General features: G+C 29.6%; 5 protein-coding genes across 5 annotated transcripts; 3 read left to right on the plus strand and 2 right to left on the minus strand.

Moving 5' to 3' along the window:
* Positions 1 to 12,220: 12,220 nt before the first annotated feature.
* Positions 12,221 to 13,012, plus strand: LOC119675556 (chymotrypsin-1-like). Its single transcript, XM_038086761.1, has one exon. It carries the CDS (start codon positions 12,221 to 12,223, stop codon positions 12,998 to 13,000), a length of 780 nt encoding a protein of 259 aa, XP_037942689.1. The 3' UTR covers positions 13,001 to 13,012.
* A 3,198-nt stretch (positions 13,013 to 16,210) lies between these two features.
* LOC119679992 (chymotrypsin-2-like) lies at positions 16,211 to 17,097 on the plus strand. The gene has a single exon (XM_038092596.1). It carries the CDS (start codon positions 16,217 to 16,219, stop codon positions 17,006 to 17,008), a length of 792 nt encoding a protein of 263 aa, XP_037948524.1. The 5' UTR covers positions 16,211 to 16,216; the 3' UTR covers positions 17,009 to 17,097.
* A 1,774-nt stretch (positions 17,098 to 18,871) lies between these two features.
* On the minus strand, positions 18,872 to 19,781 carry LOC119679988 (chymotrypsin-1-like). Its single transcript, XM_038092592.1, has one exon. It carries the CDS (start codon positions 19,772 to 19,774, stop codon positions 18,932 to 18,934), a length of 843 nt encoding a protein of 280 aa, XP_037948520.1. The 5' UTR covers positions 19,775 to 19,781; the 3' UTR covers positions 18,872 to 18,931.
* Positions 19,782 to 21,025: 1,244 nt separating this feature from the next.
* LOC119679990 (chymotrypsin-2-like) lies at positions 21,026 to 21,966 on the minus strand. Its single transcript, XM_038092594.1, has one exon. The coding sequence runs from the start codon at positions 21,909 to 21,911 to the stop codon at positions 21,090 to 21,092; it is 822 nt and encodes a 273-aa protein (XP_037948522.1). The 5' UTR covers positions 21,912 to 21,966; the 3' UTR covers positions 21,026 to 21,089.
* A 2,367-nt stretch (positions 21,967 to 24,333) lies between these two features.
* LOC119679986 (chymotrypsin-2-like) lies at positions 24,334 to 25,289 on the plus strand. The gene has a single exon (XM_038092589.1). It carries the CDS (start codon positions 24,341 to 24,343, stop codon positions 25,202 to 25,204), a length of 864 nt encoding a protein of 287 aa, XP_037948517.1. The 5' UTR covers positions 24,334 to 24,340; the 3' UTR covers positions 25,205 to 25,289.
* The last annotated feature ends 497 nt before the right edge of the window (positions 25,290 to 25,786 follow it).

Below are 25,786 nucleotides of genomic sequence, written 5' to 3' on the forward strand. Positions count from 1 at the left end.
AAAAAAAAACGATGTATTAAATATCAAATATAAATTCAAATATTTACGCAACACTGATACATTTTGGCTGTCAATTAAATAAAAGAAAAATAAACACAATTTTCGCAATAACAAAATAGCATGAAAATAACAACAACAACATAAACAACCATTCCCTTACAATAACAACAATAACAACAATAGCAAGAATACTCATAATAACAACGACGACATTGAGTAATTCCCTCAAATTGCCACTTGAATCAATTTCAGATTAAATCGTTATCGCTTCACATCACAAAATGCTTAGCTACGCATGTGTGTGTTTAAAAGCGATTTGTGAGCGCATAAACAAAACTGTATACATTTACAGAATACATTTATAATACCAACAACAATAACAACATTATCAACAACAACAACAAATATCTCCATCACTAACAGCAACTATTATGAGCTCAATGAAGCATTCATTTATTTATGTACCATATGTATGTGTATGTGTAATATAAATAAAAAGAGGTTGGCGTATACTCATACAAAACATAACATAAAAAGTGTATCCTTTTCAAATTGCTACACATATTATCTTTTAATGCATTTCAACATGGCCATAGCAAGCGCAATCCAACAAGTTTCTTTGCAGCATGTTGCTAAACATATGTTCTCTATTTTTAATACGCATGTGTTCACAAGCTTTCACTCAAGTTTATGCTCACTTAAAATTTACGTTCGTTATACGTGAGTTATAAAGAGTCATTCTCTTCCTACCTGTGAGTTTAATTTATGTTTCCTTCTCGTTTTTATATAAAATTAAATTCAATTTGTTGCAATATTATTTCACTACTACACATTACTCATTTGTTTTTGAGCTTTTGACATCCTCTACTCTTCTTTGCTCCTTTCACTTTCAATTTTGTATAACCTTTTTTTATACTTTAATCAGTTCACTTAATTTGCATCGGTAAATAACGAGACCATCAGTTTTGTAGGCGCGTAGATTTCTTGTCAGAGGGAAAGAAGGAAGGTATGGGGCATGGATTATATGTATGTAGTTGGGAATTAGAAATATGGATGCGTTTCTGAGCAAGAGTCTTGTGGTGGCTGTTATTATATTTTAGTTATTACAACTAATAAAATATTACATACAAACATAAAAAAATAAAAAGTTAGTAATAAATAATATTGTTTTTTTAATGTTATTAATATTAGTCCTCATCTTCTTTACAGTTAAGGCATGATTGTGCATAATAATTATACTATAATAGACACCATAATAGGCTGATTACGTTTATGACACACCATGCACTATTTACTAATTTTTACTAATTTAAAAATAAACAGAAATTGTATTCAAAGTGAATTTTTTTTCAACAAATCAACTAATTCGAGTCTTAAAGGCGCAAACTCTAAGCATACTTTAATTACCATTCTTTAACAACTATATAGTTTATTTTACTTGTTTACTTAGTTGGTCTCTACAGATGTGAGTCGTTTTTGACCACGACCAGTATCCTCCGGCAGTCAACCCAATCAGTGGCTTGCTATCGCCAGTTGAGTTCCATTGGAATGTAAGTCAACTTGTTCCTTCATTGAAGATGCGGGCGTCCTCTACCACCTTTTCCACCAGCAGTTCCCGACAGGGACCGAAAATAACAGTTATTTTAAAATTTTTTATGAAAAAAAGCAGCAACAAAAAGTTGTCTAAACTCTTATTTAAGTAAATAGTTATCATTCTAACAACTTTTATCCTTAATATTATGCATGCTTTTTATATATGAGCTTTTTAAAATAAAACTCAAAAAATAATAATTAAATTTGATTTTTATTATATTCATCAAAAATAATAATTTTTATATGCCTTTTATTTTTTTCGCGCAGAAATAACTCTTAAAATTTGCTTCTTATTTTAAAACGCACAAATAACTGGTATACTGCGTTATATAATATAAAAAGCAAGAGTATCGCGCAAATTCTCGCGATATTTTTAAATGAAAATATAAAAATGCAATTTTCATACAAGGTAGTTGTTTTTGTAATTCCATAGAAAATGTTTTAAAGGTCTGGTGCAGGTAAAGATTTAAGTTTAGTTTTTTGTTTTTGTATTTGCATACAAATTTGTTCTTCTACAAAACACAAAAATAAATACAAAATATACCAAAATACAAAAACAAAAAACTGAACTAAATCTTTACCTGCACCAACCTTTTCAAAAACATTTCTATGGAATTGCAAAAACAACTACCTTGTATGAAAATTGCATTTTATATTTTCATTTTAAAAATATCGCGCAGAATTTGCGCGATACTCTTGCTTTTTATATTATATAACGCAAGTATACCAGTTATTTGTGCGTTTTAAAATAAGAAGCAAATTTTAAGAGTTATTGCTGCGCGAAAAAAATAAAAGGCATATAATAATTATTATTTTTGATGAATATAATAAAAATCAAATTTAATTATTATTTTTTGAGTTTTATTTTAAAATGCATATGATAACAGTTATAAGATGATTTTTATTTTTTTTATGATAACTGTTACGGTCCCTGGTTCCCGAATCAAACACCTCTCGCACCATAACATTTTCTTCCAATCGCACGACATGAGTCAATCAACGAAGTCACTGAATTTTTATGTGCTTACCTCAATAACGTGGTATGGGACGTACAGTTCCAACTAATTCGATACTCGTTGTCAACGCGTAACAGACCATTGTCCCTAATGTCTCTTACGCCTTCTCATCACTGTTGGGTAGCGCTTACGCTTCTATACCATACAACAGAACAGACACGTTAAGGGACTTGTAGTGTTGATTTTTATTATCCAGAGAATACTTTATTTTTCAATTGCCTGCTTAACCTGAAATAACATTTATTGATAACAGTTAACCTTCGTTGAATCTGTAACCTGACATATTTTGTGGTGTTGGGGGATGGTGGTTCCCAAATAAAGATAGGTTTTCATAACTTCGAACTTGTAGTTTGTCGATAGTAACCTCACCTCAAAAAAAAAAAAAAAAAAACTTGCAATTAAACAACGGCATTATTAAAATAAAAACTAGAAAAATTCATCTATAATTCCACAGAATTAACTAATAGTTAAAAACTTATTAAATTCTCTAAACTACAAAAAAAAAATTCAACAAGAACTAAAAGAAACCTATGCGCACAACAAAGATGAGACAGTTGAAAATATATTCGATTCTCCAGTTCATAATCACTCGCATATAAAAATCATTATTCCATAAACTGCTTTATATGAAAACATTAAACAAATAATTATTTAGCTGCAAAGTAAATGAGAATCCTAATCAAATTTTATAAGACACAAAATTAAACTAGGAAAATTTTTTTAATTTGTACTTTTAATTGAAATATAAACGTACTAGGTCATACCCTGATTTTGGATTGTATCGTTTATACACACAACTGCAATTACTTAACAAACATTGGTACGCTATATATAGTGTTAAAAGTTTTGGTTATTTTTCTTCGAGTTAATGCGGTAAAAAAAATTATAACATTACTTACATTTAATAATTATAATCCAAGAATATTCTTAATCAACTACTAATATATGTTAAAGTCTGATTAAAATATAATGATTTCCCTGTTCTAATCTGTTTTTATTTATATTTTGATAGATAATAGGTTTTATATAAACATTAATCAAAATTATTTGGTAACTATAATTTAAAAATTAAATAAATTATATATCTTATGTATTATATATAATTTTTCCATCAATATTTTATCACATAGTCTGGAATTAAGCATGAGATTAATATTTGTTTGAAATAAATAAGATAGGTGGAGATATTGATACATTTGCGATGACTGAAAGGTCCGTGACACTTATGTTAGGTTAGGTTATGCTGGCAGACCAAAAAGCTCAAGTGTATACCATTAAGGTTCATTGAAACACCAGATCAGAATCTTGATTTTTAGCGATCGTTTGCATCAGGTGTTAATAGTAAATTTTATTACGATTTCAACAGAAACCTCCAGTTCTGTAAAACTGATAGTCCCCAAATATTTTTGTCGAGTTCTCGAGAGAGCCGGGCAATTACACAGCAGATGCTTCAGAGTTTCCTTTGCATCCGGCTCGTTGTATTTCCTATAAGCACCGCTGCGAATTAGGTTTAGTTTGTGTTCATGTGATGCGACCAGACATTGACCTATCAATGCACTAATTAATGTTTTACAGTTCCTTCGGCTAGACACTTACTTTCGAAACTTTTGAATACATACATTGAAGAGCAGAATCTATCTACTTACTGTTAACATTAAATTTCTGAATATAAAAATTTGTTGAGTTTACTACATATATCTTCAAATTCTAGCACACTTGCGGTGACTGAAAGGTACATGATAATTACTTTTGAACTCTTTACCTCTTCGACCTCTTTGAAGAGTGGAAAGTTTTTACTCTCTGTTAACATAGAATTATAAGTTACTTCATATAAATTAAACAATACGAGTATATATTTTAAAATTTAAAAATTTATTTTATTATATTTTACTATAATTCAAGATTTAAGTATCCTTGCGGTGATTAGAAGGTCTATGACACCTGTTTTTGAAACCTCTTTAGATATAAGTAGAGGAGCAGAACGTATCTACTTTCATTTTATATAGAAATGTCAGATTTTTAAAATAAGTAAAACAATGTCTATTTTTAAATAAGCTTGCTTTATTACACATAATACGGGTACGTTGGACATTCTATTACAAATTCCCTTGTTGGTCTCAACATGTAAGTACATTAAATTAATTTTTTAATAGTATAAATAATTAATTTATAAATAAACTGTCGTTTAAATCATAAAAATAAAATTGAATTTATCGCATCGAAATATGTGGAATGATATTTTCGAACTAATTTTGAGAATTGTTTATGGCTTTTTAAATTTTATTATACAATTTAAATATTTTGTGTAATAAAGTTATAAAAATTAGAAAAGCAAAACAGACAAATTAACGTAACTCAAATTTCAATTCGCTAGACCAGCAGCGATGCAACGAGTCAAGGGGTCCGACGAGCCATAAATTCCGAATAAATGCACATTGACTACTGGTGTGAGCCACTGAAATGAGCTCTGCCAATTTAATGGCATTTTTACAACTTTAAAGATTCGTGCTTGCAGCGGCATTTTTTACCCAATTGTACTCTGATGATGCACCGAAATTGTTGCCGATGAGGATGCAAATACAGTCATAAATGTGCGAGTAAATACCCGGCGCTGATAGCAACTAATGCTAATGTTAAGGCATTCGCTCCTATAGAATGTAGATGTTGATGTTGATGCTGTTGGTGATGCTTATGCTGATGTTGATGTTGATGCAGATGTTGATATGCTGTGCTAAGTGCATTTAAATAAAGCGAAACGAATGTCATTAGAACATAAAAATGATATTAATTGCAACCAAGTGAAGTCAAAGTGTGCATGAATTGAGCTGGTGAAGTTATACTTATTGTTGCCGACGGTTATGTTCACTATTGTTGACTGAGAATCTGAAAGCATGCAATGAATATGTCAATTTTGTATACTTCGACTGCTGACTGGCACACATACCCGATACTCATGCACTCGTGTACTCCTAATAGATCAGAATGCAACAATATCACAGCTCACCAAAGCACGTTGAACGCAATGATCCATTTACATATTAACGACGCGGCGGCATAAGATTGCCATAAAGATAAATAATAAAAATAAAAAATTATATATAAATTAACACATTGTAAAAATGTTAATAGCAGCACTAGGAGTACGACATCATCCACATGAAGTACGAAATACCAGCGGTTTGAGAACGTTTTTCTATGTGCCGTTGTCGTTGCCGCTGCAGTTGCAAACAAAATGTTTTTGTCTGCTTATAAAATAGCGAAAATGTAATTAAAATTTGAGATATAGTGGAATTTAAAATAAATGAAAATATTCTTTACAATTCCCGAAAAGATCAAAGCACACAATTTTAAATCGCTAAATTAATGCCACACCAGCATAAAGCAGCGCCCTGCTCCCTGCTCCCTGCGCCCTGCACCCTGCACCGAGGCATCAGCATGAGCATGAGCATGAGCATTTGCGTTAAGCAACTGCTGACAGTACTTACGATGTGAATCGTAAAAGTTGTGACATTAAATTTTCGACTGCCTGTTTCCCGTTGTATTTTCCGGCAAACGTGGACCGAGTGGAGAGCAATATAACACCATTTAAATTTGAAATTAAATACAGCGACATAATTACTTCATTTGTATCTTTTCATGCTTTTTTACTACCAAAGATCATTGCTTTGAAATTGTATTGCACTGGCAAGCAGTTGGACCGAGACAGTGTCGAGAGGGGAGCATTGCCAGTGGAGTGCTTTGCCTATAAGCACTCCCTTTGATCAGTTGACATTTAATATGCATTTTTCAATTAATTGCATTTCATTAAATGCAACAACTTGCATTCGCGCCATGTCATATGAATGCATTTAACTCATCAAATGTGCATTAAAGATGCAACATTTTAGTTCAAAAGCGATTGGCGAAAGATAATTGCTAAATAAGAGCAGATTATGGCAGAGTTTTAATTTGTTGTATTATTTAATTATCGCATTAATTACAATTTACTGCATTATACAAAATATAATATATACAAAATTATTTTCAATTTAAACAGTTGACTGTACAGATTTTTTGTGAAATAAATTAAAAATTCATAAAATCAAAAGCTTATAGAATATCAAAGCTGAAGCTCATATATACCATAAAAATGTAATTTGATGTAATAAGTACCACTTATTATAATAATACGAATTATGATAAACATCATATAATTGTTATTTAAGTGATGTCGTGATACATATTTTATTGCAATTAAAACGCAAGGATGTTTTTAAATTCTTCACTAAATATATTTCTTGAGAGTTATTGCTCTCTTAATATTAATAATGTATATATTTTCTATCCTCTTCGGAGAAGCATAGAAACTGTGTTAGCAATTTAAATCGAACTTCAATATTGGATAAAGTGACATTATAAATCTAACAGTTTCTTAGCTCTTGTTTCAGTGTTCTTTCCCAAGTTCCCAAGTTTCCCAAGTCACATAGAACTGTAGAGGTTTCTCTATTAATCTGCTCTTAATTTTCTTTTCACTATCTTCGTCGAAATAATGGTCATAGTCAAAGAGTTTTAGGAATATTACTGTTGAACTTAACATAGTTAAGATGCATGGCTTACCTATAATAAAATTAAAATGTTTCTGGTCATTGGTGTATAGGACAGAGAAACTGCGCATTCGTAATAATTCTCACTGCAGAAGTTGTGGAAAACCTCAGGAAAAATTAATTATAATACATTTTCTCTGTGAATGTCCGGCTTTGGCGTCCAGAAGAAAGAGGTATTTAGGAAGATACTTCTTTGACAATTTATTAGACTTATCGTCGGTAAAGACCTAACAAGGACTTAATTAAGGAATAAAGGAATTATGTTAAGGAATTTATGTGAAGAAAGTTATGTTAAGGTAGTTATGTTAAGGCAATGTTAGAATACTCCAGGCGATGTACTATAACATCGCCTGAAGTATTATTATCGCATGCAACTCATTTTTTATCCGTTTGAAGGTCATAGTCAAGGCAAAAGCTGACTACATCGAACTAGAGTGAATGGATTATGAAATTTTGATTATTCCCATAAATTTTTATAATTTGAATCAATGAAAAATAATTTCCCACAAAAAAAATGTGGTCGCTTGAATTACCTATTCAAGCGACACTTACCTAATCCTTGCCTAACTGTATATATAAATAAAATAAATATTATTAAAATTATCAGTTAAAATCTGACTTCCGACTTTAACTGATAGCAATATTTTGCTCCTATGCAGAGATTGCTAAAACAAGAATATCTTGCTCTTTTACTTTTTGATAGTCTGCATTGAGAATTCAAATTTTTTTGATAATCTGATTCTTAGCAATCTTAGACAATCTTTGTATTATATATAGTAGTAGACAAAGGGGTTTGTTACAAACAATCAACAACATCGGAACTAGACACGCAAGGAGAAAAGACGTAAATACTATCCCTTGAGAGCATATATATAAATATATGGAGAAACCAAAACAGCGTGCTCTTCAATGTACCAAGGACTGTGAGTAGAAGAGTATAAGTATATGAAGAAACTAAAACAGTATGCTCTTCAATGTACCAAGGATTGTGAGTAGAAGTATATATATTACAGACTACTTTATAATTGGTATGACTACAAGTGCAGTCATTAACTTCATTTAAAGTATCTTTTGCTGATGGAGTTAGTTTTCTTAGATGAGCTTTATTTTATATTTTTTTACTGTGAAGTGCTTTTCGCAATCTACTTTATTTTTTTAGTAGATTATTTGAATAAAATTTTACAAATAGAAATAAATTGCAATATGAAAGCCATTAAGAATTCCGAATGCTTTTAACAAAACTGTTGTAACATATTTTATATCAAAAAGCAAATATAAATTAATTGAGTTTTGCATATTTTGTGAAAAATATAGAGCAAAATAATTTAAATATTTATATTTATATTTTGTCATTTGAAATTTTTCTGTCAATAAAAATGCCAATTTAAATTTTCTGACGAACTCGTAGCTAAGAAATAAATTTTTGACATATTTAACTAATTGTCCCACATAAAAAGTGCCTTCGCTGGTAATAAAACAGTCATAAAGTGAAAAATATTTAGTTTTCAAAAAATAATAAAATTCATAATTATGATTAGCGCAACTTCATAATGAGGTAATCCGCTTTGAAATTAACCTCAAGCTATAAGTATCCGTAACTTTGTGTATCTATGTAAATATATATATATACTCATATTTATTTATCTATGACTATGAGAATGTAAAGTATCTGCAGCCGCTGTTGCCGCTGCTACCGCTGCTGCTGCTGCTACCTCTGCTGCTATGACGAGTACGTTGAAATATTAAACGGAACTGTGCTTATTAGTTTTTATGATGGGATGCCATCTTTTATCTGAGATTTGCTGCTACATTTTATTATGATTTGCTGCGCTATGCTGTGCTGTGCGGTGCTGGGCTGTGCTGACAAATCAGTTTGTTTATTAATAAAATTATTTTTAATATTTGTGCTCGTCTTTGGACGTTAATGCCATTGCGAGTGTTGATAAATGTGAATAAAAATAAAATGGTTTATAAATAATATTTTAAATGCTTTTGAAGTTGAACACGTTTCTTAAATTTTCATAATGTTTTCAACAAAAACAAATTCAATTCCTCATTTTATACTCTTTAGAATATATTATGAGCTTTGACTGAGGAATAAGGAAACATGTTAAGCAGGTGATTGGGCGCCACTGCCACTGCCACTGGCACCGCCACACTCAAATTTAAATTAAAATTTCGCTGTTGGAGTTGATTTTGGAAAACTCAAAAATGAAACTCGATACACTCTACAAAAGTATAGATACTTAACTAGCATACCTAAATTATTCTAATTTTTGTTCGAAGTTGGCATAAATGGTGTATTGAATTAAGATTTTGTATCGCAAAGTGCTAAAGCAATTATCAGTTTGAGGAGTGAAATGTCAAACACAAGAAATGCATCAAACATACTTAAACACCTTAACGATTTTTTTTTGAAAAATTTTTATCGTTCTCTTGCTACTAGTCTGCATCATTTCCACAAGAAGAAACACACCCCACATATTGTTGCAGCAACAACAGTGACAACAATAATGGAGCAATATTTCAGTGATATGCACATAAATAAGAAAATTCAATTTTCCACCTAAATGCAGCCGCCGTATTTATTTCGAAAATGTATCTTAAGGAATGTAAACGATTTGTTGTGTTAGACATGCACAAGACAAAAGTCAGATTGCGTTGAGGACCCCTCCTTAGTGACACCAAATCAACGCGAATAGACTTACAATATAGTGCGCTCAATTGCTCGACTGCTTGACTGCTTGACTGCTGACTGCTGCCTGCTGGCCGTTGGCAACATGCAACAAATGCAAGACATCAGCGAAGAACATCGCTTTTATATAGACTGCAACTATGTGTGACAGTAAGACAAACGGACAGACAGATAAATAGACAAACAGACATACAGACTCGCTGAATACTCTCGCTTTAATGTACTTACGGATGAATTTACAAGTAAAGTTGAGCACATCAGTTTGACTGTTAAACAGATATAGATACTTGCCCGACACTTTGTTGTGAACAGAATCATAGAAAGTCACTTGGAAAAATTGGCTGCTGTCGTTTTATTGTTGCTTGGCTGCAACAACAATCAACAACATTGTAGGCAATTAGTCGTTGTTGCAAATTGTTTGCACAGCAACATTAGTTAACACAATTTTATTTCCTATGTTTCGTTGCACTCTAGAAATTTCCTTAAAAAATTGCAGACATTTACGAAAAATCTGTAGATCTTTTTTTCTCTCATCCATTTTTTTTGTTTTCTCAAATTTTAAATCTTTTAAAATTTCACATCTGAAATTCTTCGCGTAGTTATAAGCGTTGAATTAATCGCTTTTGTCACCTTATTTGCTGTTTTAATGATTTAATTAATTTCTACACAAAATAGTTTTTAATTGTGAAAAAATTTTAAAATTTTTTAAATTGTTTCATTTGAGTCTTTAAAATATTTAATTTTTTATACTAGAAGCCAATTTATTTAGTCGCAGTACTAAAATTGTACACCGAGAAATAAAACTTATTAAGCTAAATGATTTTTATACAAACTTTAAATGAACTTTTAAATAAATATATAATAAAAAATATATACTATACATATTTACTTCCTTAGTTGGCCATTATAGACGCGAGTCCTTTTTGGCCGCGTCGAGTATCCTCCGCCAACCAGCCGGATCAATTGCTTGCTGTAGCCAGTTGGTAGTACCGAGTGCCCCCAAAACATGTGTGACGATTTGTTTTTCCTTGGTCTTCTCCAGTATTTGAAGCATTGTGAATATCTAATCTAGATGAAAATATCTGTATTTTTATTTTATTTTATTTTTATTTTATTTTATTTTATTTTATTTTATTTTATTTTATTTTATTTTATTTTATTTTATATTTTTATTTTATTTTTATTTTATTTTATTATTTATATTTATTTTTATTTTTATTTTTATTTTATTTTAATTTATTTTATTTTATTTATTATATTTTATATTATTTTTATTTTATTTTATTTTATTTTTATTTTATTTTATTTTATTTTATTTTATTTTATTTTATTTTATTTTATTGTATTTTAGTTTACATTTTTTTATTTTATTTTATTTTATTGTATTTTGGCAATAAATAAGAATAAAGATGCGAAGCTGTTATAATGACCTCACAGATTATATAGTTATTTTTTGATTATTATTATTAATAGTAATATTAATTTTATTATTATAAATTCCATATAATAGTTAGATTTACTAATATATATTTCAACGTTTGACTTCCAACTTAGTGGAACCACTTGTTATTATCAAACATGAATTAAGATCATTATAAACTTATTTCTCAGCGAAATTTATTATGTACCAGCAGGCTCTCCTGCAGATATCTATAAAATCGAAAATAAGATATAATAAAAAATAATATAATAAATAAGATAAAAAAACTGTTCGATTGTGCTTTACAATCACAAACTATTGGAGAAAAGAGGTACCCGTTTGACATTATTCCTCTCTAAAATGTCATGCAATCAAAAAACAAAAATAAGATTTATGTCAAGAACTAAAAGATATTAAAGATAATACATATATAATTTCATAACTTACACAAAAAAATAAATATTCATTTCAATTAAAAAATTAAATAATTAAAAATTAAAAATTGAAAAACAACGAAAAGCGAGTGATAATCAGTAAATCTATAAATTATGATATTTCATTATTTCATAAATAATCAATTTAAATATTGATTAATTAAAAAAAACTATTTACAGTATTTAAAGTTTATTTAGAAATTATTTATGGTATTTAAAATAGTAATTAAAATTGAGTCAATACACACTACAGTGTAGTTTCCCAGTGAACAGTTCCCGCACCTCCTATTGTTTACCTTATATTCATAGTAATAATATTCAACTCGTTCATAAATTATATACACATATACCATATACAAGTTTTTATCATTCAGTTATTAAAGATAAAAGAACTTAATTTTGATATAAACAAATAAAATCTAATAGCTTGTAAAAAATTATTTATACTTCAAAAGTTGTTGGCGAGGCGAACATTGAAAATGAAAATTTTATTTATTTTACTCGCTGCTTTCACACTAACGAATAGTAAATTAATTTTTAATAATCGCGGTGAAGTAAAATTCGATAATCGAATTATCGGCGGAGAAAATGCCGAAAAAGGATTTGCACCATATCAAATATCACTACAAAATTGGTGGGGATATCATAAGTGCGGTGGTGCAATAATTAATGAAAATTGGATACTTACTGCCGCACACTGTCTTACATATACCGAACCTGAAGATTTACTTGTAGTTACTGGCACCACAAAATGGCAGGAACCAGGTGCAGTCTACTACATCGATAAAATGTATTCACACTGCAACTTTAATACACCGACTCAAGCAAATGATATAGCCTTGGTGCATCTAAACACTTCAATTGTTTTTAATGATGTTACACAGCCAATACCGTTACCGACCAAACAGATGGCCGAGGGAGATGACGTTATATTAACTGGTTGGGGAAGTTTAGAAGCATGGGGGGACACCCCGGACGATTTACAAAAAATTACAGTTAAATACGTACCACATGAGAAGTGCAAGGTATTGTTTGGAGAATATGACTATGTAGATGCGGGACATATATGTACATTCACACGTGAAGGTGAGGGTGCTTGTCATGGTGATTCTGGAGGTCCACTAGTAAGTAACGGCACTTTAGTTGGTCTTGTCAATTGGGGTCTTCCGTGTGCTATAGGTTATCCTGATGCACAGGCAAGTCCATTGTTTTATCGAGACTGGATAAGGAGAATTATGAGTGGAAATCATAAGTGCTAAATATTTTTGAAATGAAATAAATATTGTGATTATATAAATAAAGTTCTTCAGTGTAATATAAACTAAAAATTTTTTATAAATATGTTTTTTATATGAATTGTATTATTACAATATAGATTTCATTTAAAATAATTCTTTAAAAACATATAAAATTATAGTTTCTTGCAACAGATGTATAGGAGATATATAATTGTAGAAGTGTAATATTGTAAAGCTTGTTTCACAATGATCACATTAAGTACAATCATCTATTTTCAAGACTCCTTAACATAAATATCTGATTTTTAAGCCAATGGAAAACACTACATAAGTGGATAATTTGAAAAACAATGAGGAATGTATATATTACGGAAAGAAGTTACAGAAATTAAAGAATTAAGGAAAAAGGGTAATAGAAGAATTTCAACAGATTTTCTTTTGTAACTTCAGGTCAGTCTTACGGTTTTATCTTATTAGAAACTTGTCAAATTTTGCCGAGTATTTATTAATTCAAAATCTTACTAAAAAGTCGTCAGAACATCTTTCTTGATCATATTTCACTATTTATAATCTTGTACAAATTTTACAGTAGATCTTCCTTCAGTTAATAACTAAAAATCTTATCTTTCATGTCTTCCTATTAGATGGTTGATGGTATAAAAACTTGGTCTTTACCATTGAATTTTAATTTCAGAACCTACACCATTACTCCAAATATTTTACATAATTCTTTTGGTTTCTTTTTCTTGTTGGATATGAAATGTTTGGGTCTTTCACTTTTTATATGTCCAATATTTTAACATTATTGTAGTAATGTTTGCTACTAGTTAGTAACAGTTATACTTTTAATTTATGTTTTATATATATATATATAAATATCTATATAAACAAATCTATATCTATATATCGTCATTTGTTTATTAAGCTATTAAGATTACTCAAGATCAATTTAGGCGATCATGATTACAAGTATCACTACTTGCTTATTTTGAAATATATCTAACATACTGGTACAACTTGTATTTTTTTTTGTTTCTTTGCAAAAGTGGGTCTTGTATTTAAAATTAAATTCATGTTTTTTCTTTAGTACCTATATCTAGAGTTTTATATAATGTATATTTTCTGTGCAATTTTCTGATTGCATAATTGGATTACAATCTTAATATTGTGATTATACCTTATATCTATAAAGCAAGTTCTAATTTAGTAAGACGTAAAAACTTTTTCTACTGTTTTCATATATCAAATGTATTGTCAATAAGGTTTTCGATCAAGGTTTGTTTATATTCATGCATATTATCATTAGAGTTTAATGTAGACAGTTTTTAAGTGGACAGCTCGAAAACTGTTTCGAGTATTGCCAAATACCCATCATCAGTGATCTTGGAAATAATTATTGTATTTAATTATTCGTAAACAATTATTTTTGAGACTGCAAGTACCAGGAATCCAAGTCCTGCCAAATGTGAAGCTCAGAATCAGCGCACCTTAACCAACTAATCCAAAGCCGTACTTGACTTTTTTGTTCGCATATTTTTCTGGAGTTTTGTTACTATTACTATGAAAGTTTTTATTAACAATTTTACTTGCTGTGTTTATATTAGAACGAAATCATAATCATAATCATATCTGGTTAAGTTATAAGATTGATTATTAATTACCACAGCCTTTCTACTGCTGAACTTCAACAAAATTATGTAGGTTTTTAGAAATCAGATGTATATGTATTATATACTAAATAGATATATTAGATATATATATTATATACTAGGAAGTATAGGATACTTTCTAAAACTTTATACCTATAAAACTGCACTATAATCCGATGTTATAATACATTAAGACCGAAAAGTTTTCGGAAATTCTCATTTAAAATTCGCGCGCTGTATATTTTTCGATATTTTAAGTTTATGTAGTTTGGCAGCAATTAAGGACAATTACTATGCCAAAAATGAGCGCGATCTGTAAGACAGTTCGTTTACGGCAGCTGTTGAAACCAGTTCACCTCAGTAGTGCGTTGCGAAAAAAACAATGGAAAAAAATATTGAACAAAGAGTTTGCATCAAATTTTGTGTTTCGAACGAAATTTCGTGTGCAGAATCGTTGCGAATGCTACAAAAGGCTTATGGGGAATCAGTTTTATCGAAAACTCAAGTTTATGAGTGGTACAAAGCCTTTCAGGACGGTCGTACGACCGTCGAAGACATTTAGCAACGCACTACTGAGGTGAACTGGTTTCAACAGCTGCCGTAAACGAACTGTCTGACAGATCGCGCTCATTTTTGGCATAGTAATTAAGGAAAGTGCTGCCAAACTACATAAACTTAAAATATCGAAAAATATACAGCGCGCGAATTTTAAATGAGAATTTCCGAAAACTTTTCAGTCTTAATGTACGTGTTGCTAATTTTATTTAAACTGTCCTGTAATTACAAGTTTTATATTGTATGATCCATATATGATATATATGTGTCTGCATTATATTTTTTGTTAATTTTTTGTATAATTATTCGAAATTCAGACTCTTGTAATTCATAGTATGTATGCTATGTAATTCATAGTTTCATTTTCTCAAAGTCCATAAATATGTGTCCATATAGCACATTTCAAATCTGTTCTTTAATTAATAAATCTTTGCATGAATCTCGTTTCTCGTACCAATTATTTTCAGCATTTTTGTGAACATACTGAAGGATATATTACTGAAAGTGTGGAAAGTTTCTAAGGGGTTTCAAAAATCTTCCATGGTTTTTGGTAAATAGATTCATTGCAAAGAGCGTCCATTCTAGAGAGTTTCGATCATGCTTATACCAATAATACTAAAAAAAAATTACTAAGTGCAGTGTAAACTCCATACTTAAAACATTATTCCTTAACTCAACAAAAGTTCTATAAATTCAACGGGAGACTTTTACTGTTTCAGTATGCAATTTGATAAGCAATAATATAAATAATTGAATGTGACCAAAATATAATTGCTTAATAAATAAATTAAAAATTCAAATAAATGTTTTACAATCCTAATTCTTCCAATAAAGTTTTTAACAATTTTCCTCCGACTTCATGCCTTCCTGCACTCATAATTAAAAGGCAAAATTTGATATCGTCATGATAAAAATACTCTCGCCCACCATAACAATTTTACAGTATACGATAAAAGATAAAAGAAGAAAAAAATTATATATAAATTATGTGATATATGAAAAATAATATCAATTTCTAAAAAAATTTTCAAACATGAAGGTTATCGCGATTTTGCTACTGGTTGCGGTTGCCCAAAATGCTAATGGCATAAGGATTAAAAACAAGGAAACTGTTAGATTTCGCATTGAAAATCGCGTTATTGGTGGTCAGACTGCAGAGGTTGGTTTCGCACCTTATCAAATTTCGCTTCAAGATCCATTCTATGGTCATTTTTGCGGTGGAGCAATTATCCACAAGGATTGGGTATTGACAGCCTCACATTGTGTTGTTGGCTCAGAACCGGAAGATATGGTTGTTGTTACTGGCACTAATGAATGGAAGAAACCTGGTGCTACTTATCAAGTGACCGAAATACACACTCATTGCAATTATGATGTACCTTCAATGGCAAATGATATTGCTATACTACGGCTGAATAGTTCCATTGAGTTTGATAGCGTAACACAGCCTGTTCCATTGCAAACAAAACCAATGCAAGAAGGTGATGAGGTAATATTAACTGGATGGGGTTCAACTGTATTATGGGGCGGTTCACCAGATAAATTACAAAAGGTTTATCTCAAATATGTGCCATATGATAAGTGTTTGGAACAATTGTTTTATGATCCTGATTTGGATTACGGTCATATGTGTACATTTACACGTGAAGGTGAAGGTGCCTGCCATGGTGACTCAGGTGGACCATTAGTATCTGGTGGTTATCTCGTTGGTCTCGTTAACTGGGGCTATCCTTGTGCAGTCGGTGTACCAGATGTACATGCAAGTCCATTGTTTTACTATGATTGGATACGTAATAAAATCAGTGGAAATTCCCAATGTGGTTAACTAAAAGAAAAATTAAATGTAAATGTAATAAACTTGTAAATAGATTTTGTTTGAGTGCATAAGATTTTGTATTTACTTTTGTTAATAAACGTAAATTTTAATTTTTAAAAATTAAACGTAAATAAACGTAAACTATAATTTTCAAATTTTTATTTTATATAGTGCATACTATTTTTGTAATATGCTTGTATTTATTGTAAATAACGAGACAACAGGGACGTACAATTTTTATTGACAATTATTGAATATTTGTACAGCTATATCTGATATCACCTAATAACTGTCATCAGTAGTGTCTATTCTTAATATTATTTATGTTCGATATAGTGGTTCTAATAAATTATAAAAGATATATCAAGTTTTATAAAAGTTTTGTAAATCAGTGAAGTAAATATACTACTCTTATCTTATATATATATAAGTCTTATATATACCATATGAATGCTCTTTTATCTCTCTATCTATATGTCTGCTTGACACATAATCTTCTTGAAAATATAAATTAAATATTAAATTTTTGAAGTTGATTTTTAATAATATTTACTATATATTTTATATCCGGTTACAGGTCACCTTTTTGTCAAAATTAAAATTAAACGTTTGTTTAGTATTTTATAATATATTCTATATTGCGATCCTCTTTGAAAGTCATTATCAGGATCTAAAATAAATAAACACAAATTAATATTAACAAAATCTATACCCAGAAATCATGTTCTATATTCTGTTGTTTCTATTGCACCAGAGAGTAAAACATATTAAAAATATTTAACAAACGTTTAATTTTAACAAAAAGGTAACTTGTATCCGAATATAAAATAGGTATATAAAATAAATTAAATATTCGACAGTCACGTGTTCTAAGCCCGGCACTTGCATTCCAAACAAATTATATAAAGACTATAAACTAATTAAGAAATTCGAATATTTCTTAAGACCACTAATGATGAGTACTTGACAATGCTTGAAACAGCGTTGTATGGTCAACCAAATTTCAATAAATGAAAAAAAATTGTTGTCCTTGTCTTTTCTTTGCTATTCGAATCTGTCTAACTTTTAAATAGTTCTTTTCGTCATAAAGACGCGTCACTTTCGGCAAGAAAAAATAAACATTATAAATTAAATATTATTATAAATATGTATATAAATACATAAATATGTGTTATAATATTATAATTAGAGATATTGAATATGTATATACAATATCTAACATGTAAGTTGGAACTCATATGATCATAATCGTTCGATATATGTTGATAATATATTAATAATATAATTTCCATTTTTCAGAATCATTTTATCAAATTTGGCTCTGCAACCAACTATAATTAAACTAAAATTATATAAACCTATTATTTCCAATAAATTCATAAGTCATATCTCTAGAAATAAAAAGGCAGATAAACAAAATTTTTTATCTAAAATACTTTAATACTAAATAATCAAAATTTAATGAACTTTAACAAATTTATATTGGAAATATTCTAATTTTAAGTTTTCAATAATTTTATATTAATCAAATTTAAGCCTTTAAATATTTAACGTTTTTAAATAGTTTTTAATTATTAATATTAAATGATATACATTATATATTAAAGTCTATATTCAATACTTTCTTTTATTTTATGGTATTATTGATTTGTTTTTCAGTTGTTGTTATATAAATTTAGCCTCTTAAAGCTTAATCTGACATCACTCTAAGTTACTGAAGAAATATATATAAAAACAGTTACTGAAGAAATATATATAAAAAATGTGTTTTCTTGATAACCTGATATCACTCTAAAGTTCTGAAGGAATATATCAAAAAAAAATGTTTTATCTTAAAAAATATATTTTTCCATAATAAAGTACATTGAAGTTTTATATTAAAAAAAACATTTGTTTCATGACTTATAAACAATTTCTAGTAATCACAATTCCTTAAAATTTAAAAGGATAGTCATAAGTCACACAATGACATGTGGGGCAACCCGACATGGTACGTCGTATCCAATCGAGATAATAATGTATGCTTGCATGAGCATCAGGCATACCCAAAGCACAAGGATAACCCCAATTCACTAAAGCAACAAGTTTTCCATCACTGACTAAAGGACCACCCGAATCACCATAACAAGCTCCTTCACCCTCACGCGTAAATGTGCACATATGTCCAACATCTAATTTTTCATCATAATCAAACGCTTCCAAGCAACGATTATGTTCCATATATTTCAAAGTAATTTTTTGTAAATTATTTGGATCAATCACACCAGTACTACCCCAACCAGTTAAAATAACATCAGCACCATCTTCCAAAGGCACATCAGCCAGAGGTATCGGCTGAGTGAATTCATTCATGACAATAGAATCATTTAAACGTACTAAAGCAATATCATTCGCATAGTCAGGATATCCATAATTGCAGTGCACAAAGTATTCATCTAGAAAGTATATTTTACCAGGTTCTCTCCATTTATTCGTACCTGTTATAATACGTAGATAACGTTGATTATAGCCATAGACACAATGTGCTGCAGTTATAATCCATTTATCGGCAATTATAGAACCACCACACATGTGCCCATCCCATTCGCCTTGTATAGATATCTGATAGGGTGCAAAGCCCTCTTCTGCTTGTTCACCACCTACAACACGTCCATTTATATCAATATTTTTAGTTTTCAATTTTGCTAGAAGTTCTGCGCTCGGTTCTGCCCGCTTAATAGCCTGTGCTAATCCAGCACTTAATAAAATAGCGAAAATTATTTTGAGAACCTTCATTTGCGTTTTTAACTCTAATAAGAAACTAAATGATTATATCAAAGGGCACCCATATTTATAAGTGAGTGCGAGTACACGATTTATATTCGATAAAATTATGACTTGTAGAATTTTATGTATATATTGATATTATCTAAATAAGGCTATAAAAACATTGATAATGAAAAATTTGGAATTTTGTAAAACTATATCATATTATATAAGAAAGTTTATAAAGACAGAGTCGTAGTAAGAAGGGGTTTAGATATATGATTTGTGTCATAGACGTTGATATATATGCTATAAATATAGATATATGTGTTATATATATATTTTGATTATATTTATGAAATAAGTTGGTGTCATTCAGCAACTCTATGGAGTATTCGTAAAGGACATTTAAATACTGTATGCTTATGTTTAATATCTTCGTTGGCGGCAACTTAGTTTTAAAAATTATATTCATTATTTTACATTAATAAATAAAATATATAATATATGTAAGAACGATAATATCTTATCATAACATATTATTGTCTTAAGCTATTATCTGAAGATAATAACAATACATATCTTAAGTAAACGTACTTATTGTAATTTGGTAAATTATCTGTTATAATATTCGTGATCAAAATAGTTAACCTTTTAGATAAGTCAAAGGTTTTCATATCAAATGAAAATATAATAAAGTTAAAGTTCCATTATGCGAACACAGTCGCGACCAGTCATTCTGTCCGGTTAAGAAAACTAATAGATAATACTAAGCAAGAAATATAAAAACTAGAACTAGCTACACTGTATGGTTGAGAGATATATACATTTATAAGACTATTTGTTTAACAGAATCATTACTGTAACAATTATTTCTGTTTTTTCTATTTTCTTAATAAAAACTATTCTATTTATTAGAAAGGTTTTTCAACAGTAATGAATTTCAACAACAAAAATTAAATTCGTTGTAATCTCAAAAAAATTATTTACGAATAATTGAATATAAGAAATAATTTCAATATTACTACTGTTGGGTACTTGGCACTACAAGAAATAGCTTGAAATTAAATTAATTAAAAATAAATTAAAAATTTTGTTGTTGCAATTCACTACTGTATGAAAGGCTAATCGATAATATTTAAATTAATAATTTTATTTTATTTTTAATATTTTATTTAACAGTCTTTAATAATTCTTTTTAAAAAAATGATTAAATTAAATTAAAATTTTGTTTAATATTTGCACATAACTTTTCATTTAGAAATAATATTTTACAAATATGAACTGTGTTTTTTCTCATATATTGAAATCTAGTAAAACTGTATTCTTCTTAAACTAAAACCAACTATCCTCTCAGTCTTGTGCATTGAGTTAGCGCTAATCTTATGAAGTCTCTATAGTAAACCACATTTGCGTGCATATCAGGTTTACCCATAGCACACGGTGCACCCCAATTAACTAAAGCCACCAATTTACCATTATAAACTAATGGACCACCAGAGTCTCCATTACAAGCTCCTTCTCCAGCACGTGTATAAGTACAAATATGTCCAATACCAACTCCTTCATCATTATCCCAGGCCGTTAAACACTGCTGACGTGATATAAGTGTAACATTTAATGTCATTAGTTTCTCGGGAGGATATTCATTAAGATTCAAACTACCCCAACCAGTTAAGGTTAAAACATCACCCGGCTGAGGTAATGTCTCGGCGATTTCAATTTTTTGTGTATAATTATTAAATTCAATCGGTGCATCCAATCTCACCGTAGCAATATCATTATGATAGAATGGATCGTCTTGTCGACAATGTGGTGTAGCCATTTCAGGACGAAATACTGCCCCTGGTTCTTGCCAATTATTAGTGCCAACAATAATACGCAACATTGTAAGTGGATAGTCTTCCACACAATGTGCTGCAGTTAATATGTGTTGATTGTCAATTATAACGCCGCCACACAAATGAGAACCAAAAATAGATTGTATCGAGACCTGATACGGTGCTGAAGCTTCTGCCGCCACAACGCCGCCAACTATGCGACCGTCCATTGTAGGCTTATGTGTACCAGTGTATGAGGCATGTATGCGTTTGGCGCTGGAGGTGGTGAGACATAGCAATGCCGTCAGCAGTTTTAGGTAAAATTTCTTCCGATCATTGTTTAACATTTTTTGTTTATTTACTTTTGTTTATTTTTAATTTATCGTTTAATTTTTGTGTAGATTTTGCTATAAACACAATAAATTTACAAGCGGTAATGTGGGTAAATGGTCATTTTCCGATGCTTTTTATATAAAGTGCTTATTGCCCCAATTAACTACTATGTACCTGACTCTAGCGAATTTCATATAATCCCATACTTTTTACTGGTTGGTGCTTTTATCGTTTTATAATTAATTATATTATACATAATAAATGGACTTTATGTTAAAATATTTCACCAGTATCGAAACTTTATTATTCGATATCAAATGGGATTTTCATTTTGCCGCCCAGACAATCTTTATTGAACTAAACTTTGATATAACGAACTGTACGATATTGTTCTCAAAAATGGAGGATATGTAAAATAAACTGTTATGCGCATAAAATATTTAAACAATTTTTGTTTATCAAAAAACTATCATAAAATGACCAATTCTTGAAATAATAGTAAAAAGTAAACAATGACCAGATATTAAACATATACTAAATAGTTAAGTTTCAAAGTGTGTAGTATAATATAGTCAAGAACACATATTTCAAATATCTTTTTATATTTACATACATCCATTTGTCTAGGTATATACTGTATAGTTATGTACATAGTACAGCACTATGTATTAGAATCACCATAGTACAGTGAGACTATGGTATAGTGAGTATTCAAAGTACTATATCAAGTATATATGACCTTTATTTAGACCTTATATCATAAACCACGATTTATTGATTTTTTATGATGGGTCCAGATTTCTTTAAATATTTTGAGAAAAGTATTAGCTTATAAATATGTTGTTTTTTCATTATATCATAAAAATATAAGATAAAAGTGCTTTAAACTTTTATCAAATTTTTGATATATTGTATAAATAGCATATAAGTGTACACATAGGTATGACACATATAAGTATATACATATGATAAGACATATAACTACCATTTTATAATATTGAAATGTACATAATTAAGACGGAATGAGAAAATATTAACAACAACAAAAACACACATTTAAAAATATAAATAATTTTATTAGTAATTGCATTGAAGGAAAACCTTTTTGGTTTTCAGATACTTTTTTGTCTTCTACGTATAACCTATGATGAATGATGAATTATGTTTCATCATTGTAATGTTAAAGTAGTATTTGGTGCCTTCACTATTTAATCATTTCCGAAGTTGTTAATGTCGGTGATATTCTAGAACATGACTACACGGAATAGGAGTTTGAAACAACACACATCTCAATAAGTAATATAGTTCCAAATACATTAAGACTGAAAAGTTTTCGGAAATTCTCATTTAAAATTCGCGCACTGTATATTTTTCGATATTTTAAGTTTATGTAGTTTGGCAGCACTGTCCTTAATTACTATGCAAATGAAGCCGCGATCTGTCAGACCGTTCGTTTTACGGGCAGCTGTTGAACAGTTCACCTCAGTAGTGCGTTGCGAAATGTCTTCGACGGTCGTACGACCGTCCTGAAAGGCTTTGTACCACTCATAAACTTGAGTTTTCGATAAAACTGATTTCCCATAAGCCTTTTGTAGCATTCGCAACGATTCTGCACACGAAATTTCGTTCGAAACACAAAATTTGATGCAAACTCTTTGTTCAATATTTTTTTCCATTGTTTTTTCCGCAACGCACTACTGAGGTGAACTGGTTTCAACAGCTGCCGTAAACGAACTGTCTGACAGATCGCGCTCATTTTTGGCATAGTAATTGTCCTTAATTGCTGCAAAACTACATAAACTTAAAATATCGAAAAATATACAGCGCGCGAATTTTAAATGAGAATTTCCGAAAACTTTTCGGTCTTAATGTAGATAGACAACAGATATTTGGAATTCTAGTAAAATCGGATGTTAAGAACAAAAAAGGATATTACGAAATTTTAAACTTTTGAAGAGATCTTTTGTAGAGTAATAAATTCTTACTTAGCAGGTAACGATTCACTTCAGAAACAAGGCTTTAAAAATTAGAACATTTTAACGAGGTATCAGTTCTTGCAAAGTAGCTGTTGAAAACGGTAGTGCTATATTAGTGGTAGTAATATATTAATGAATAAAAATTATGAATATAATAAATTACGTTTTGCTGTTGATTTAAATTACTTTTCAAGAATAAATTATTAAATAAATTAAAAAATTATCCTCTTACCTACAACACTGATCCAATATTACTGAACTATTGTTTATCAATTTGCCAAAATTTTTTGTCATAATAATAAGACAATTAATTGGTCTAATTGATATTATCAACAACAATAAAAATTGTTATCCAAATATACTAAATAATGGCAATTTGATAAAAACTTGATAAGAGTTTAAATTTAAGTATAAATTAAAATTAAATTAAGTACACAAGTTTAGAAACTATTAAATATCGGCGCGTTATGTACAACCGAATGAATATATCTGTCGCGCTTCTTTTACTAACAGCCTTTATTGGCTATAGTGACGCCTTGCGTTATTACGGTGACCCCTCCTATGTCGGTTTGAAGTATAAGGATACAAAACCACCAGCAGTACCACGACAAAGTCGTATTCAAACAGAAAACTATGTATTGGGTGGCCATGTAGCTGCCAACGGTGCTGTGCCTTTCCAAGTATCCATACAGAATCGCTTTGGTAATCATTTCTGCGGAGGTGCGATTATAGACGATCAGTATGTACTCACAGCTGCCAGTTGTGTGGGAGGCTTACAGAAGAGTAATATAAAAGTAGTAACTGGTACGAATGATTGGATGGGTTTAGCTATACAATACGAAGTAGAGGACATTATTATACATTGCAACTTTGATAAGCCACTTTATCACAATGATATCGCACTCATCAAGCTAGCAACATTGGTTGCTTATGATGATGTAACAAAAAATATAACAGTTGCTGAATTAAATGAATTAGTACCTGGAGAAACGCTTACATTTACTGGTTGGGGTGAGGATGAGGAGGGTGCAAATTATCCAAATGATTTGAAGCAATTAAATGTGTTATATATTTCTAATACGGACTGTAAGGCTGCTTATGGTAATGTAGATGACGTTGATTTGGGACATGTATGTACTAAGTCACCTGTTGGAGAAGGTGCTTGTCATGGTGATACTGGTGGACCATTAATAAATTCCAAAGGACAGTTAGTTGGTATAAACAATTTTGGTATTCCCTGCGGACGAGGTTTTCCTGATGTCTTTGCAAGTGTTGCTTTTTATAATGATTGGATTAGAACTACTATTAAAGGGTGTAATCTAGAATCATAAAGTAACATGAGATTGTTTTAAGTTTAAGGATTTATATAATATGTGCATCATTGTGTAAAAACACATTAAAAAATTTACAATTTTTTGTTTGTAATAGTTTTATTTTAAAATTTATAATTGAATGTGTAATTTTATTAGTTTATAGATCGGGAGGTTAATTTAATTATCAAAATTATTGCATACATTTAATTTTCATATATAATCATATATAATTTCATAATTAATTAAAGCCGACTTCTACGAATATACAAAATTTTATATTAAATTCTGATCCATCCCTTTTGAGTATAATACGCCATTGAAGTCAGTTGGCTAATTCTGTTCTGCGAAATTTTTTTCATGTCATTTTATAGAAATAGCAATTAATTAACTAGGTTTTTAATATACCTTCGATATTTAAGAGTAAATTATCAATAAATAAATTAGTTTTTGGTATGCCTTCACTTTTAAACCGGATTAAAAAATTTCAACAACCTTATTATAACACTTTAGTGATATTGAACAGCATTTTTTTGCCTCTATGGTATTTAATACATTGTGAGTTTATTTACTTAATATATATATATATAAAGTGTTTTGACA

Source organism: Teleopsis dalmanni, chromosome 2, assembly GCF_002237135.1.
Source record: "Teleopsis dalmanni isolate 2A chromosome 2, ASM223713v2, whole genome shotgun sequence".
NCBI classification, from domain to species: Eukaryota; Metazoa; Arthropoda; class Insecta; order Diptera; family Diopsidae; genus Teleopsis; species Teleopsis dalmanni.